This window comes from Drosophila takahashii, chromosome 3L (genome assembly GCF_030179915.1).
Source record: "Drosophila takahashii strain IR98-3 E-12201 chromosome 3L, DtakHiC1v2, whole genome shotgun sequence".
Lineage (NCBI taxonomy): Eukaryota > Metazoa > Arthropoda > Insecta > Diptera > Drosophilidae > Drosophila > Drosophila takahashii.
This window is the reverse complement of record NC_091680.1, coordinates 5286485-5304935: the sequence shown is the minus strand read 5'-3', so window position 1 is coordinate 5304935 and position 18451 is coordinate 5286485. Positions and strand designations below refer to the sequence as shown.

Below are 18451 nucleotides of genomic sequence, written 5' to 3'. Positions count from 1 at the left end.
TACTAGCATTAGAGTCCCCGATCCCCCGAAACCCCGAATCGTGTATATATACCTATAAAATGCAAGTTTAAAATCAATTTTATACAAGAAACTACCCCCGTACCCGCGACCCCTCGAGCTTTGGCCCAGCCAAAGGTTTCTTATGGAAAGGAACGCATCCTTCCCCAATCGCAAGTAGGGATATCCCTAGATATCCTAGATATTCCCCGAAGTTCTGGGAGGTCGATGATGAAAGGTTGATGAAACGATGATGATAGACGTAGAAGACGCACTTGTAAAACAAATGATAACTAAAAGCAATTCCAAAGTTAAGTGACATAGTTTTTAACAAACAAAATACAAAAATTTGTAATTCTATAAAACCAAAATCGAGAAGTATTGATATATACACAAAACATGTATTTATTTTACGCGTAGTTTTTATTCCGAAACAAAAAAGCAAGAAAAACAAAGAAAACCGAAAGAGTAAACTTGAAAACAATTTAATTAAATTGTCAATTACAATTATTTCATAATTTAAGAATTGATGAAAACGAGGCCGATGCGATAGAGGTTATTTTTTAAAGCATATATATACACATAAATATATTACAAATAAATAAAAATATATTTAAAAGAGGCAGTTTTATATCGAAATTAATAATAGTAAATGCAAAGTAACAACAAAATATTGAAAACCATTCGAACTTAATTATACAACGAGCAAGAAACCATTAATTATAAAACCCCCCTCCCCCCACACTCACACTACCACACACACACACATACGCCCACAATTTTATAGCAACAACAGATTATTACATCGTATCTACATACGTGCGCGCCATGTAGATAACCAAAGTAAAGTAAAGTAACGCCGCATGTCGCAATTCTAGCAGCAATTCTAGAATATCGGGTGCAGAATTAGAATTTAGACCAGTGAGTGCTATGTGCATTGTTTATAGGGCCATAGTTCGAAATCGTGTTTATGCATGGCTTTATTGATGATTATTGATAGCGTTTTAAATAGCATTAAATGCCTATATACACATAAGCAAACCAAACAAAAAGCAAAAAAAAAAAACAAACAAACCGAAGAAAGCTAAAAAAAACGTATATAAGAAATTCCATTGAACAGTAGTGGTAACAATTATGTGATTTGCAATTTTACATTCAAAATATATATGAAATAATTACGAATATAAATAGATTATATATTGAGGCGAGCGTTTAATTGATTTATTTATGAGTAAGATTTATTTATACACATTATACACCACAAAAAAAATTAAATGAAACGAGAAACAAACAAAATGACAAAACGCTAAAATAAGAAAAACTCGAATGGATTGAGGTGAGGCGAAGCAAAAAATATTTTTACACAGAAACCTTGTTTTATACACGCGGCAAGTTGAATCCCAAAATCGAAATACCCTAGCCACACCTGCAAAAATTAATTAGAGCCCCCCAAAAAACACTTGTAAAACAGATGTGCAGCTGTGCTCCCGATTTCACTTACTTTTGACGTTTTTATTTAATCTTTTAATCAGGCAAAAACAAACTTAAATGTCAAATAGAATAACCCGATTTACCTTTTTCATTTGCATTTTTTTGGAATTGTCTCATAGTTGATTGAAAATACAATTTAATATACCAAAAATTGAAGATAGTGAAATCGGGAGCTCCACCTGATAACCACCAACACCACACACACCCCCTCGATAAGAACAGATTATTTCAAGATCAATGACACCAATTCCATTTTGATTATTATACAATAAACGGAAGGAAGGGCAGAAAGCGAACAAGCGAATGACGGTGAGATATTTTATAAAATGAATGAATGAATAACGTAAAGATATTAATTTATATATTCATATATTAGAGATGCAAAAAGACTTGAACAGTTATATACATTTAAAATTGCAATATATTGTATACTTCATTAAAAATATATACATACATACCGGCATATATGCAACCACGTATATAAGTATACATATTTAACTTATTTATATAAAATGCTTACAGCGAACCATAAAAACCATAATATACATCATAAACCGAATCTCAATTTTTTCCAAATGCAAGACGAATAGGAATCCCTCAAGTAACTCAAGATCAATTCAAGTACAGTATATATACTCAATGACCACCCGGCCGGCCAAATCGTCTGGCCGTACAGGAATATATAGCTAAAGAAAAAGATATATAAGTAAAATACGTATGCAATACAAAAATGCCACGCCCACTCCCGATTGGCAGGCAGCGATTTTAAGGCGCTGCCCGCAGGAGTTTTCACCAGATCATCAGATCAGATCAGATTTTTCCTTTTGATACTTAGCATTCGTTCTTGTTCTACTTTTAGTTAGAGAATGTTCAACTAGTTTCAGCTTTCGTAGGAGTTAAATAATCGACTTTAAAGACACACAAACACTAACACCCACGAAAAACAAGAACCTAGATGAACCGCAGCTATACTAATAATCCCGTAACCCCCCAGTAAACACACTCTATTAGACACTAGCCGACACATCTACAGACATACTACCCACATGCATAACCATGCGATTTTATGGCAAAATATGTAGAGCATATAACCTATTATATCCCAAAGAAAGCTAATCCATTCTTAAATTAATATACACGCGAGTAACCGGAGAAAGCAAAGCAAAGCGAAGCGAAATGAATCGAATCGAAAGCAGAAGAATCACAGAAGAATCAGAAGAATCCATTATGGATCGACAACAAACAAAAAGAATGTACGCAACACGAGTAAACTCCCCCTCAAAGAAACAAACAAAGGCAAACAATACATCCATAACAAGATCCAAAGAACGTATGACACGATGAGTCGAAGGAATATGAATTAGAATCATAGTTATAAAAGCTACACCCACACACTAGTGCAGCCATGTAACTATTTTTAGAGCCTCGGAAATAAACATACATAAAATACATAAAAATATTAAATAAACGACAGAGAAAACAAAATATTTGCGAGGTTTCTATTTTTTTGGAAGTGGGTTCGAAGTAAGTATGGTTTTGGATTTGGTATTTAAATATAATATTTTGAGATATGATTAAGGCTATATCATTATTTGTTGTAATTGTTATTTCAGCAATTATTTTATAGTAATTAATTAAATTATACGAAACAAAAAATTAAAAATTTTATGAAAATTTAAAATATTTTTGTGAAGACTTATTTTAAGTAATAATTTAATATACATTTTGTTTTTGAAAGAATAATTTTATTTAATATACATTGTATTTTATAAACCACTTGGTGACCTTCTTATGACCTGATAGTATTTAATTAATTTACGTGGTTGCAATTGCTCTTTTTGCTAACTTTTTGAAACTTTAATTAATAAAACCGTTGGACTTCAATGAAAGTTAATTGAATGGCCCATAGAAAACACGCACTTTAAGTGCACTCGATACCCCAGGTATCCACAAACATTTTACACTGAGAGTTAAGTGGTGGCGGGGATGGGTGATTTGCTTTGTTTTAAGGGCAAATTACTCTGCAACTAATAAACTATGCATCGCTGATTTAACTCAATTGGGGGAGCAGTAGGAAGCAGAACGGGGAGCTTAGTCAACAATCCGCATTCAGCAGTTGGGTGCACATATAGTACAATATATAGTACTTTCAGCTGTACTTGAACATTATATCGGAATCTGAAGAGGGGGAGGGGGTTCGGGCACACAAGAAGACAAGTGCCTCGTCATGTGGAGTGTGTTTAAATGAAATTGCTTGATTCGGCATAAACATATTTACTCTGTTGAATATTTGCCCAACAATTTGAATCGCAATCTGGGTGGGCGAGTGTCCTGGATGTGAAAGCGCCGAATGTCGAAATGCCGAAATCAAAATGGAATTGTATCAAGGACGCGGAACAATCGAGGCGGGCAAACAGACAGAAGTTCAGGAGGCCTCTTTCCGTTTCATTCCCCCTGAAAAATCCTCCACCTCCACTTGCATTCAGATACGAGTACTTGTATTCCGATTTCCGCCGTTGCAGTACAACCGAAAACCCATCCATCCATCCATCCATCCAAACAGCAAACCCAACCCAACCCAACCTTCCACCCACCCGCGGCATTTCCATCCACAGATGTCAGCAATTTCTCGATTTGAATACTCAACAAAAACGAAAGTGGGCAAACAATTCAAAGGAGAATATTGTGCGGAGCAAAAAATAACAGGCAGCAGGGCGCAAAAAAGACGAACCTCTCCGCGCAAATGGCTTCTCTAACGACCCAATTAATTTGAAACAAGTTGAAAAAAACACAGAAAAAAAGAATAACGTTTGAATTTGAGGAACAGCAACAAAGTGTGGGTAGAGTGGCAGGAGCGGAACGCCACAGGCCACTAAATGCTAGGTTAAACCCCAAAACCCATACCCTTGACGCCGTTTTCCTCCTTCCTTCAGAAACTCCGGCAATTGCCGCGAACCCAAAGCTTTTTATGCCCCACCACAGCTCGGAAAGTTCGCCGACAGCTTCATTACCAGCCATCATCGGAGCCATCATCATTCCGCCGCTGTTGCCGATGCACTGAGGGAAAAAAGAGTATGGCTTGGAAATTTTACTAGTATATAGAAACAAAGAAATAACAATGTAATGCCTTGAAATCAAAAATGTTCCGAAAGATTAAATAAAAATGCATACAAGATTTTAATTTTATACAAAATCTTTAGCGGTTTTTAAACTGTTTCTGGAGGGCATGTTCAGTATTCTTTTAGAATTCCCTTAGGGAACTGTCTTAAATTAAAAGAGATAATATTATTATTAATTTTTTATTATACTTTATATCACTTTAAAATTTAAAAAGTGAATATTATAAAAATTAAAGATTGGCTTTTGTCTTTAATTTTTGATTAAAATGTTAGAAAATATTTATGAGATATAAGAAATATTTAAATCTATTTTTCGAATGAAATTTTTAATTGCTAATTAATTTTTTTATGAATTCTGAAAAATGGTAAGCTACTATAGTAGTTATAAATGTGTATCTTGAAAATAGTCACTCACTAAATGGGAATTTTTAAGTATTTAAAATTTTATATTAATCATTCGTAAAAATCCACGCTGAAGGTTGACTCAATTTCTCTCAGTGCTTGGATGCTGCTACCCATGAGTAATTGGCCCGGCAAAAAAAAGTTTGCTGGCGTCGAGTCAGAGATTTAAGCTTGGCTGCTGACCGATCTAGCCTGAGTCTCGAGTCTGGAGTCGCCTCGATCGCAGTCCGAAATAAAATCGCGGGAAATTCACAATATAAATATAAACCATGGTCAAGACATCTGCCAGCCTGGGAAATAGCATCTTGCTAGGTGTTTCTCTAGTATTCCTAGTTCTCGCCATTCTCACCGAAGGTAAGTACGCAAAAATGATTTATTTTTTACGAGCATAAAAATTAAATACTTCATATTTATGGCACATCTGCTTGAAGTATTCACATCTATTGTTTTGGGATGAGAGCCAGAAACAGGTTTTCGAGCGCCAGAACCGCCAGAAATGCGAAATCAGGGGCGTAGTTTGAGGGGATCTTGGGGCTTTAGCTTTGCTCTCTGCCTCTCTTTTGGCTCGTTAGTCATAATTACGCTTTGTCGTGATTCAAGGCTTCCGGGTGTATGTCATAGCCAAGGCGGCGGCGATTAGCCAGCTGATAAGGCAAACAGAAACAGAAAAAGCTAAGAACGGCAACCGCTACATAATTTAATGGCATGTAATTAAATTTTCCTAAACCCACCTCCCCACCAGCTGCACCCTATCAGGAGCTGGAGCCCCGCAAAGGTCATGTGCCCGTCTATATTCGACACGGCGATGAACCGCTGAGCGAAATCCATCCAGGACTGGCCGAGGCCTTCAGGGAAAGCGAATCCCAGGTGAGTCCAGACAAGTGCTTTAAGGAATTTCTTCTCAAAAGTACGAATGTAAACTATATTCTAACCATTTCGAATACAAACATGTAATTCATAAGTAATTTGCATAATTTTAATGAACGTTGACCGACATTCCTACAACATATTTATCTAAATAACTATTTTACTCATTGATTTAAAATTTTTAATTTCCTTGCTTTCTTGAATTTTTTTGTATTTTTTTAATATTTTTGCTTCAAATAAATAAAATTTTATCTCGGTAATTTAATCATGGTAAAAACCCATGCAATTATTTCTAGACTTTTCACATCTTTATACTTAATTTTTTTCCCACAGAACCACGTCACTGAAGCTCCCCAAGCTGAAACCACAAACCCACCAAGCTCATCTGATGGTCCTGTTCCATCCAGCTCAACGGTTTCCGATATAGCCAGCTTTGAGGCCATCAAAGCCAAAACGGAATAATACACTGGAATAAATTTGAAATCTATCCCAAAACTTCTTTGGTTTACAAGTTAAGTCGATCAGTGAAACTAAATACAAACAAATAAATGTTTAATTAGAGAAGCATGGCTGCCATTTCTAGCATTTTTCAAAATAGATTTATTAATGATTTTATAGATCTAGCCAGAAAAGCTCTGTTAAACTCTTATTTTCCGGAAATCGGTTCCTATATCAAGTGTTCTGTTTTTAGAAAAATATTGTATTCGTTTGTTTTTGCGTTTTATTCAACATCGGTCCATTGTTTGTTGGCAGCACTGTATTTCTAGTCAAAAGAGCGACTCAGGCTATTAGGCGCTTTATCAGAACATCTTGATACACTTATACATATTGATACACTGACATTCAGTTGAATAGGTTCTGGAAAAATAAAAAATTCCAAAGATATTACTCCTTTCTTGAATCTTATCCAAGTCAAATTCATTCAGATTGTTATGAATGAGAACAAAAAGATCATATTAAAGATAAAATTGATAGAACTTAAACATTTCTTGTATGAATTTTTTCTGCAAAATTGAATATTGAGACTCGCATTACTAGAAAAATGTTGTTTTTAAGATTAGTTCGCATTTTTCTTGCTGGGAAAAAAGGGAACCTAAAAATAGAACAGCCAAATCTACTTCCCTCTTTCCCCTCGGCAGCAAACTTTCAAAATCTTTCAAACGCGCTCTCTCGTTTTATTTTTGAGAAGCTACTTGGACTATTTGATTGTACTGAAATGAATGTATGAAACTATGAATAATCAGCTCGTTCTCTTTGCCATCGGAATTTGAGTTTAGAATGGCAGCAATCTGGCTTCTCGTTCAGTGAACTTATAGCGATGGTGCGTGTTATTTGCCTGTTGCTCGTTTCAATCGCGGCTGTTTCTCCATCTCCCAACCCTGTGATGCTGGAGAAATGCAGCAATTTCTACGACACTGCCTGTCCAAGGAGCCAGAAAGATACGTATAACCTTATGGAGGAGGGGGTTGATCTAAGGTCCAAGTTGATAATGGACCACCTGGGGGTGGAACCATGGTCTTTCGGTAAATACAGCGTGGAGGCAAAGATCCAGAAGTACTACTTTAACTGCGGTTTTGAAAGTCCCAAAATTTCTCTTGGCCAATTATTTGAAAGGTTCATCAAACCATTTGTTGATAAAGCAGATAGTTGGTTTGATTTGACTGCCATTTCACAACGCAATGGATTAAGCGGAAATTTGATAGCGCTTGATGTGATTCCGTATTCGAAAGCCCCTAAGGAATATATAATAGAGATAAGAAGGCCAATATTTTTAAATGGTGACGATGATAATGATAATAACATACAACAAAATTCGGACATCAATAAGTGGATTATGTTGCATAAACAAATCAAAGACGTCTTCGATGAAAGGGTCGATGTAATGAGTGTAGTTCAACTTAATGCCGAGACCGGTTTGGATTGGAAAAGGTTCTTCGAGACAATTCTTAACCACTCTATCCCTGAGGATTTTAAGGTGCAGGTCCGTAATTTGGACTACTTCAAGCGCCTAAAAAAATTGATGGACACCTATGAGAACGCCATAAGCATGAATTATACGTCAGCGAAATTAGTAGACCGCCTGGGAAAATTCCTTAGTACGCACGTAGATTGTATCAAGGATGTGCGCCTAAACTTTAATTTGGCCTCGAATTTTCTATATTTGGAGCGTTCCCAGGATCCAGCCATCCAGGAAGTGAAGAACCTCTTCGAGGATTTGCGCAAGCAGTTGCTCCAGCAGATCGAAATCAACCATTTTGGCCTGTCTGCTGAACAAAGGGAATGGGTCGCCGGTAAAGTGCGTGATTTGTCCCTCAGCATAGGTAACCTGCCGAAAACTAGTAACCTTCGCAGCTACGTCAGCCAGTTCTACGAAAACCTGGATATTCCTTGGTACAGCGACTTTAATGAAAACCGGGTCCAGCTTCAAAAGTTTCGCTTTCAAAAAACAATATCGCTATTGGAAGGCAGGACTTCGGAAGAATTGACTGTCCTCCCTCCGGAATTGGATGCGGCGCCCTTCGCATCCTACGTACCAATCGCAAACGTCATTGTCCTGCCATATGAATTTCTTCAGGAAGCTTACTTCTCGTTTGACAGCGAGGATGTGTCAAAGTACAGCCTGATGGGATTCACACTCGCCCAAAAAATGATATATGCCCTTGGCATAAACGGCATGTTCGTCGATATTTACGCCAACTACAGTACAGAATGGAGGATGCCGCAAATGGAGAAAGCTTTAGACTTGGTTTACGATCGTAGATTTACTGAATCCTATAAGATTAACAGCTATTCCTATAGGGGTTTTGAACCCAATTACTTGAGCGACACGGAACAAAGAGAATTGAAGGAAAGCCACGAAATCTTTATGAATATCATGAATTTGCCGCTTATTAGAGCGACCTTGGAGAAAATAAAGTTGAATGAGGATCAATCGGAGGAGACCATCAATCGCATTGCCAATCTTGCTGCCCTTCATCTGGTTTACTCAGCGTACGAAAAAAGCCGTACAGACATCGCGAAATCATCGGATTTAAAATTTTTTTTGTATCAGGCCAAGTACTTTTGCGTATATGATGGAATTCAAGACTTTGTGAATATCACGGTATTTCCGCATCACCTGCAGGAAATGCTCAATCATTTTGAACCATTCAAGGTGGCTCTGCATTGCGAATCGGATCATCTGACATCGGATCATCTGACACTTACTGCTATTATTTTTATTATTATTACTTTATTAATAGTAATATTACTAACAACAATAATAATTTTCAAAAAATATCACCCGAGATCAAACCAAACAAAAATGTAAACTCACATAACATTAACACAATTTTTGCGAGTCTAAGTTAATTGTTATCTACGCAAAGATGTAGTGAAACAATTTAAAGTTTTTTCGCAGTACTTCTTCTTATATATATCAAGTAATATATAATATAAATAAATAAATAACACAAGCACACAGCCAAACATTTTAACGCACTCTTTAGAGTTTTTTTATGATATTTGGGGGCTGCTAATCTACGGGAGTTGGAAATATGGGGGATAAATCCATTTCCTCCCCTCTGTTAAAAAGTATAAGCAAATGTGATATTCAAACAGTATGCAACAGAAAATTTGTTTTGAAATCCCGCCATAAGCAATTACTGGATCCGCCACCTTTCCGTTATTTACAAAAAATAAATTTTTTTGAATGAAAGAGAATGTTTAACATTACTTCCACGTGCTGGCAATATTTATTTTTGTCCAAAAAAGTGGCTCAGACTATTGGGCGCTTTATCAGAACATAACTTCCTGAAATCCACATTCGAAAAAATATTGATACACTGACGTTCGGTTGAATAGGTTTTGAAAAAATGGATAATTTCAAAGATGTTATTATTTTCTTAAATTTTAGCCAAGATAAATTCATTCAGATTGATATGTATGAGAACAAAAAGAGCATATTAGTTAATATTGTGATCCGTCATCAAGCATTTCTTCATTTTATTTTTTAGTAATCACTATGGACGGCAGTCCATGTAGTGACGAAGCGCACCAGGAGAGGGTGCGAAGGCGACTACTATATATACACGAAGAAATGAAAATCTACTGTGATGGTCCGATCATAATGAATGATACACCTATCGAAAGGTATTGCGAAAACTAACAGGATTGCATACCAAGACTCTAAGAAAATCAATTGGCTTGGGAGAGAGAGCGGTGAAAGTGAAAAAGTGAAAATTTCGAAATTTGGAGCTGTTGGGGCCGGTGGGGATAAATGCCCCCTCGCAATGTTTTAGTTGTATTCCTTTTGAAAATACCCGTCGAATGAGGGGTCATTTGTCAAAATCCGACTCTCCGTTCAAAAGTTATAGCCAAAATAAGATTTTCTTCTTCTTCCCAAAATGAAAATTTAATTCTGTTTGTCAGTTTGTCAGTTTGTTCAAAACATGTTTTTTAAGTTTTGAAAATTTGATATGACGTTCATCACATCGATATAAAAAACTTTTCTTCTACCACTTTTGGAAAAACTCGCTAGTTTAGCGGGAAAACAGCTATAAATTCGGAGAATTCGGAAAGCCGTAACTTCTATACTACTAAAGCTACAGACTTGTGCTGCATCTCGTTTGAAAGGTATTTTTAAATGCTATAAACGCCTTCTATATGCAATTTGTGTAAATGTAATAGTTAAAAAAATATAAACAAAAGACAATTTTTTAAAACTTTTTTTTTAGCTTTTTTTTATTTTTTTCAAAAACGGCTCTAACGATTTTCTTTAAAACCTTAAACTGTATAGCCCTTGAGATTCCTTAAATTTTGGTATATAACACATTACTGTAAAAAGTCACGTTTAAAAGTTATTTTTATACGAAAATAGCCACTGTTGCCAGCTTGAACGATTAACGCTCCCTGAGTATTGAATTTTGTGGGAGGGTATCCGAACTGTATTTTAGGGTCATGGAATCAGTAAATTTGCACTTAAGAGTTCCATATAGGAATCTTTTGTTCTACGACTTTTGGAAAAAGCCGCTACTTTAGCGGGAAAAAGCTAAAAATAGCTACATTTCGTTAGTTTGTAAGTTCTACACTACTAAAGGTACCGACATGTGCTATACCTCGTTTAAAAGGTATTTTGAAATCCTTAAACGCCTTTATAACTTAATTTGTTTAAATACAATGGCTTACAAATTACGATTGACCAACTTTAATTTAAATGTATATATTAGCTCCGATGAGAGCAAATGTAAACAAACAAAAACTTCTGATATCAAATAAAAACACCTCTTAACGAGGTAAAAAACTAGTGACGAGCGCACCTTCAACATACAAAAGTTCTGATATCAACATTTGTGACGAAAAATTATTACACTCGTCATTAAATAGACTTTCTAATATTTTCTCATTCGGCACGCTGCAATAGAAAATGCCTGTGAAGGGAAAAAGGCTGGAATAGTTTGCTAGGGCGGGCCGAATGAGAAAATATTAGAAAGTCTATTTAATGACGAGTGTAATAATTTTTCGTCACAAATGTTGATATCAGAACTTTTGTATGTTGAAGGTGCGCTCGTCACTAGTTTTTTACCTCGTTAAGAGGTGTTTTTATTTGATTATGAACTACTCAGTTGAGCGGAAGTGTATGTATGTAAATGTTTTTCGTCAATCTGAAATCTCTTCCGGTCGTAATCAGCAAGCATTATCGAAATACACTTAAAGTAAAAATACAAAATTGATTTTTTCAGATATTACCCGCTTAAATTCAATTTTAGGCTATAAATACTACAAAAATTGTTAGTTTTAAGATTAGTTCGCATTTTTCATTCTGGGCAAAAAAATTAAAGCTAAGAATAGAATAGCCCAATCTATTTCCCTCCTTTTCCTCGGCAGCCGACTTTCAAAATTTTTCAAACGCGCTCTCTCATTTTTTTTTGCGAAGCACTTGGACTATTTGATTGTACTGAAATGAATGTATGAAACTATGAAATTAAATTTGAAGCTCTTCCGGTCGTAATCAGCTCGTTCTCTCTTCCATCGGAATTTGGGTCTAGCAATGACAGAAATGTGGATTCTGGTTTAGTTAGCTTTTAGCGATGGAGCGTGTTATTTGCCTGTTGATTTTTTCAATGGCGGTGGTTTCTCCATCCCCCAACCCTAAGCTACTGGAAATCTGCGAAAATTTCTACGAAGCTGTCTGTCCAATAAACAAGGAAATTTGGGAAAACTTTCTGGAGAAACAGGTTAATAAAAACTTGGGTAAGATAATGGAGCACCTGGAGCAGGAATCACTGCTCCCTCATTTCGACCAGTCCAGCGTTGAGGCAAAGATCCTGCGCTACTACCTGAACTGCCGTGGGTCTGATTTAGAGTTTCATATTAAACAAATAGTCGATGACTTCATTAAACCACTTGTTGATGATGCAGATAGTTGGTTCGATTTTACCGCCACTTCACAACGCGATGGGCTCAGCACAAATTTGATAGCGCTAAATGTCGTTCCGAATTCGAAAGCCCCTAAGGAATATATAATAGAGATAAGAAAGCCAATGTTTTCTAGCGATGACGATGGCATTTTAGAATACAATTTTGACAATAGTGCTAAGAATATCTTAAAACAAGCTGTAAATAAACTAATTGAAGAAGACGACAAGGAAGAGGTCGAAGTAATGAGTGTACATCGTCTAAATTTCGAGACCGATCTGAATTGGAATGAGTTCTTCAAGACAATTCTTCACCACTCAATCCCAAAGGACTTTCAAGTGCAGGTCCGTAACTTGGCCTACTTCAAGTGCCTTAAGAAACTGATGGACAACTATGAAAGCTCTGTAAGCTTGACTTATACGTCAGTTCGATTGGTATACCACCTAGGAAATATGCTTGTAAAGACAAGAGATTGTACCACGGAAGTGCGCCAAAACTTGGACTTAGCCTGGAAACTGCTGTATGAGGAGCGTTCCCAAGATCCAGCCATCCAGGAAGTGAAGAACCTCTTCGAGGATTTGCGCAAGCAGTTGCTCCAGCAGATCGAGATCAATCACTTCGGCCTGTCTGCCGGACAAAAGGAATGGGTCGCCGGTAAAGTGCGAGATTTGTACCTCAGCATAGGAAATCGGCCGAAAACTCGTTACCTTCGCAACTACGTTAACCAGTACTACGGAAACCTGGATATTCCATGGTCAAGTAGCGACATTTATATAAACCGTATTCAGCTGCAAAAGTTCCGCTTTGAAAAAATGATATCGCTACTGGACGGCAGGAGTTCGAAGGAATTGACCATCATTCCTCCGGAGTTGGATTCAGCGCCCTTCGCATCCTACGTGCCAATCGAAAACGTCATCATAGTGCCATATGAATTTCTGCATGAGCCGTACTTCTCGTATGACGGCGAGGATGTGTTCAAGTACAGCCTGATGGGATTCACACTCGCCCAAAAAATGATATACGCCGTTGGCATAAACGGAGTCTTCGTCGATATTTACGCTAACTACAGTACAGAATGGAGGATGCCGCAAATCGAGAAAGCCTCGGACTTGATTTACAATAGCACTAAATCTTATAGAATGAACAGATATTCTTATAGAAATTACGAACCCAATTTCTTGAGCAACACACAACAAAGAGACGTTTATACAAGCCACGAAATCTTTACGAAAATCATGAATTTGCCGCTTATCAGAGCGGCTTTGGAGAAAGTAAAGTTGAATGAGAATCAATCGGAGGAGACCATCAACCGCATTGCCAATCTTGCTGCCCTTCATCTGGTTTACTCAGCGTACGAAAGAAGCCATAGAAACCTTACCGAGTGGACAAAGAAATTTTTTCTCAATCAGGCCAACTATTTCTGCGAACTTGATAGAACTCCTGGCTTGGTGAATATCACGATATTTCCGCACCACTTGCAGGAAATGCTCAATCATTTTGAACCATTCAAGGTGGCTCTTTCATGTGAATCGAATGATTTGACACTTACTGATATTATTATAATTATTACTTTAATAGTTTTAATATTACTAACAATAATAATAATTTTAAAAAAATGTTGTTCGAGATCAAACCAATCAAATATGTAAGCACATATAACATTAATAAAATTCTTAGAGTCTAAGTAAATTGTTATCATTAATTTAATATTCAACTCTACGCAAAGATGTAGCGAAACGATTTTAAGTTTTTCGCAGTACTTCTTCTTATATATCAAGAATCAAACGCTCTTTGTAATAAATAATAGAAATAAATAAATAACACAGGCACACAGCCAAACATTTTCACCCACATTTTAGAGTTTTTCATGATATTTGGGTGTTGGTGAGTAAAAGTCCAATAATAACTTATGTTCCATCAACCACAGGTTTCGCAGCATGCGCTGATCCACGGGGGTCGGGGGTTGGGGATATGGGGCATAAATCCCCCACTCTGTTAAAAAGTATAAGGAAATGTGATACTCAAAAAGTATGCAACATAAAATTTGTTTTGAAATCACCCAATAAGCAATTCCAGGATCCGCCACTGTTCCGCCATATAGCTAAGCTATTTATATTTACTTCCATATTTATTTGTATTTAAACAAGAAAGGAAGCTAGCTTCGGCCAGCCGAAGCTTAAATACCCTTGCAGATAAAATAAATACCTACAGTGTAATACTCACTCTTCCCGATTCTGCGTGCCTATAAAAAATGTTGTTTTTAAGTTGTCAAAAATGGAAACGCCTTCTTTCTACAAAGTTACAATGAATTTTCTTATATTTGTTTGATTATTCCTATGGGAGCCTTAAGATATAGTGGACCGATCCGGCTCGCTCCGACAAATGTACTACCTGCAATAAAAAGAAGACTTTTGAGAAAGTTTCATCCCGATACTTCAAAAACTAAGAGACTAGTTTGCGTAGAAACAGACAGACGGACGGACAGACGGACATGGCTAGATCGACTCGTCTAGTGATGCTGATCAAGAATATATATACTATATGCGGTCGGAAACTACTTAGACTACTGGGCGCTCTATTAGAAGATAACTTCCTGAAATCCGCATTAAAAAATAAGTTTGGCCCAGTAACTATTTCTTCATTTTATTTTTTAGAAATTATAAACTACTCAGTTGAACTTTTCATCAAATTGAAATCATTTCCGGCATGATAAACTTGCGCTAGCTCTTATAGTTGCTGAGATCTCAGCGTTCACACGGACAGACAGACGGAGAGTTCTCGGACATGGCTCGATCAACTCGGCTAGTTATCCTGATCTAGAATATATATACTTTATAGGGTCGGAATCGGTTCCGTTTACTTGTTACATACTTTTCATCGAATGCAATATACCCTTTTAGCCTACGAGTAACGGGTGTAAAAACCCATGAAATTATTCCTAGATTTTTAACATCTTCAAACTTTACTGTTTATCGCAGAGCCTCGTCAACGAAGTTCCCCAGGCAGAAACCACAAACCCACCAAGCTCATCTAATGCTCCTGTTCCATCCAGCTTAACGGTTTCCGATATATATATTTAAATAAAGAATAGATAAATGTTTATTTAATGGAAAACTAAGTTCAACTTTAATCCGTCATGATGCAAATATTTATTTTTATCCAAGAAGGTGATTCATACTGTTGGGCTGTTTATAAAATCTGCGATAAAAAATTTGATTTTTAAACTATTTTTTTGTGTATGGTGTATGGTTTTCGTCAATTTGAAATCCCTTCCGGTCGTAATCAGCTAGCAAAATCGAAATACACTTTAAAAAAAAAAATAAAACAGATTTTTTCAAAAATTTCCCGCTTATATCTCATTGAGTTATTACTTTTTCCACATACTATTTTCACATTGCCACTTTATATTACACTTTTATATTATACATATAATACTATTTGAATTCTTTCTATTATAAACATCGGACATTAATGGGATTCATGCCATAGGAAAAGTCTACTATTACAAATCAAATTGAATAGAACTTGAAAGATTTCTTTTATGTGTAAATTACCCCCTAAATTTCTTCTTAAAAATCGAATTTTTAGACCACCAATACCTAGTTAGCTTTCAGCAATGGTGAGGATAGTTTGCCTGCTGCTCGTTTCAATCGCGGCTGTTTCGCCTTCTCCCAGCACTCAGTTGCTGGGGAACTGCAGCAACTTCTACGAATATGCCTGCATTGCGAATCGGATCATCTGACATCGGATCATCTGACACCTACTTCTATTATTTTTATTATTATTACTTTGCTAATAGTAATTTTAGTAACAACAATAATAATTTTAAAGAAATATCCTATGTAAACACATATAACATTGATATATTTTTTGCGAGTCTAAGGTTTTTGTTATCTATAATTTAATATTCTTACATCTTATTAGCAAAAAAAAATAAAAATAAATAAATACACCAATTTTAAAGTAAGATTATTACGACGAAATATTTCAAGTTGCGATGATGGAGTTTGGTGACCCAGAACCTGCTGTTTAACATGTTTTCTTTTAAAATCCATAACGGACCATTTTAACTCTTCTAAAGATATTCTTTTCAATATTTTCAAAAACATAAGACTAAGTTTGCTTTTAAATTACAGCGAAACACAAAAGGTTCCCTGACCCCAAGTGAAATAATCTTAAAAAGCGTTTTGCAACTTAATTATTTGTATAATTTGGAAAATTACCAGGCAAGTTAAGTCGCCTTAAACGATCCCATTCCATTGCGGTGCTCATCACCAGTGAGGAGTGTCCTTGTGTATGTCCTGTCTGGCGCGTTTAAATGAATTTCGGAATTTCAGTGGAGACCCAAGCTCGTTAAGAGCTGTGCAAGTTTCACACATTCAATGGAAATTATTCGGTCCTTTTGGGTTTTCGGTTGCCTCCAGCTCGTCGCTGAAATCGCCTTAGAGCTTTGTGTGTGATTTACTTGTTGTGCCCATTAGGGAGTTGCGAAGGAAGGACATCAGAGGGGACAGGACAGACAGGACCTGGCCAGGAAGCTGTGGCGCAAACGTTTGTAATTAATATAATGGCAACGGCTGTGCTGAGGAAAACTCCAAAATGGCCTACACACGTTGCGGTTCTTCGGCTTTTTTGGGTGGGAAAATTGAGGTCCTGGAAGGGGGAGGAGGTCCTGGCTGATTGGGGGCGATCACAAATTGTTGTTTCATTGTCTCTCAGCCCGGCTGTCTAACGAGCAATAAAACTAAATACATACACATAAAGTTAATTATAAAAGGGCAAAGGAAATTGGAAGGTCCCAATCCCAGACTATTGAGGACCTCTAGGATGCAAGTGATGGATTAACCAAGATGGAGTGTCTTTTTAGGGGTATGGGGTTTCGGTTTTATCTGCAGACGAAATCGGGCTGCAATCAAGAGGGCATTAAAAGGAAGGCAAAAATACTGGGGAGTAGAAAAAAGCGATGGAAAAAAGAAGAGAAAAATCCTCCGAAAAGAAATGCCACAGAAAAAAAGAAAGCGAAGAAAACTATGCGTAGTAAAAGCGAATTTTATGGAGCATCCTCGTTTAAGAAACAGCTCCTGAATTTAAATTTCTCCTGCGTTCGTTTATATACATATACATTTGCACAGACACACACACACAGAGAGCCTGCCAGGTCCGTGTTCTTGTATCATTGTGTGCGTTCGAGCGCATTCAACCTCAAAATGAATAATTGCATATGCTTCAATGATTTGCGACTTTATTCGAGAGAGCACAAGCTTCTTCTCGCAAGCAAGCTGCTCCTCGGCCATCCAACTGCCAATACTTTAAAGTTTAAAGGCCAAAGGTTCAATTGCAGGACATACGTACCTATAAAAGGACATTGGACACCGGCACACAGGACCATGAAAAATAAGGCAAGACCATCATCATCATCCTGGCTAATTTGAGAATTGCTCGGCTTAATTGCGCGGCACTTAAACAATAATCAAGTTAACGGTTATGCCAGCGATTATCGCCATTTTTACACCGATGCCAATACTAAGGATTATTGGCTGCCCATTAACAGGAGCAGCAATTCCAATCCGAGAGTGCCCCAAACCCACAGCCACACACCCTCATCCCCAATTGGATTTCGTCCCATCCAATGACACTCGTGCACTGCGGAAAAGATTATCACTTGAGAAGATGCTTCATTAACCTCTGTACAACTTTCGATTTTTTAATTTTTTAGAATCCTAAAACAATATGAAATATTCCCATTTCTATTTCTTTAAACATCTTATTAAATTCACATTTTTTACCTTATTAAATCTTTAGTATGCTGGATCATCTACAAATTTTAAATAAATAAATTGTAGCATTATTTTTTTTGGGAAAATAGTAAAATTTTAACTTTTACAATTTATAAACTAATTATATTTTATTGATTAACATCATATCATAAAGAAGTTTCAAATTTATATTTTTAAAAATTAAAAAATATTTAAATTCCAGTTTATAAAATCAGTTTATATGTATCATAATTTTCTAAGCAAAAATTTTTTGATTAATTGATTAAATGTAAATTTATAATATTCTCTTGCATGAAGTTACTAAAAATAATATCAAAGTTGTGACTAGCGCACTAATTTATAAGTATTTTTTGTACACGTTGCGTCAGGAACAAATAGAACTAAAATTAAATCTAAAAAAAA

At 36.3% G+C, this 18451-nt stretch overlaps 1 protein-coding gene across 1 annotated transcript; it reads left to right on the top strand.

Annotated features, from left to right (window-relative positions):
- The first annotated feature begins 5208 nt into the window (after nucleotides 1-5208).
- LOC108054852 (uncharacterized) lies at nucleotides 5209-6443 on the top strand. Its single transcript, XM_017137942.3, has 3 exons — nucleotides 5209-5363; nucleotides 5752-5876; nucleotides 6210-6443. The coding sequence occupies exons 1-3, from the start codon at nucleotides 5279-5281 to the stop codon at nucleotides 6336-6338; spliced, it is 339 nt and encodes a 112-aa protein (XP_016993431.2). The 5' UTR covers nucleotides 5209-5278; the 3' UTR covers nucleotides 6339-6443.
- Nucleotides 6444-18451: the final 12008 nt, after the last annotated feature.

Coding starts and splice junctions, on each gene's coding strand:
- LOC108054852 (XM_017137942.3), top strand. CDS start 5,279: ATGGTCAAGACATCTGCCAGCCTGGGAAATAGCATCTTGCTAGGTGTT. Junction 5,364..5,751: donor TCTCGCCATTCTCACCGAAG/GTAAGTACGCAA, acceptor CCTCCCCACCAG/CTGCACCCTATCAGGAGCTG. Junction 5,877..6,209: donor TCAGGGAAAGCGAATCCCAG/GTGAGTCCAGAC, acceptor TTTTTCCCACAG/AACCACGTCACTGAAGCTCC.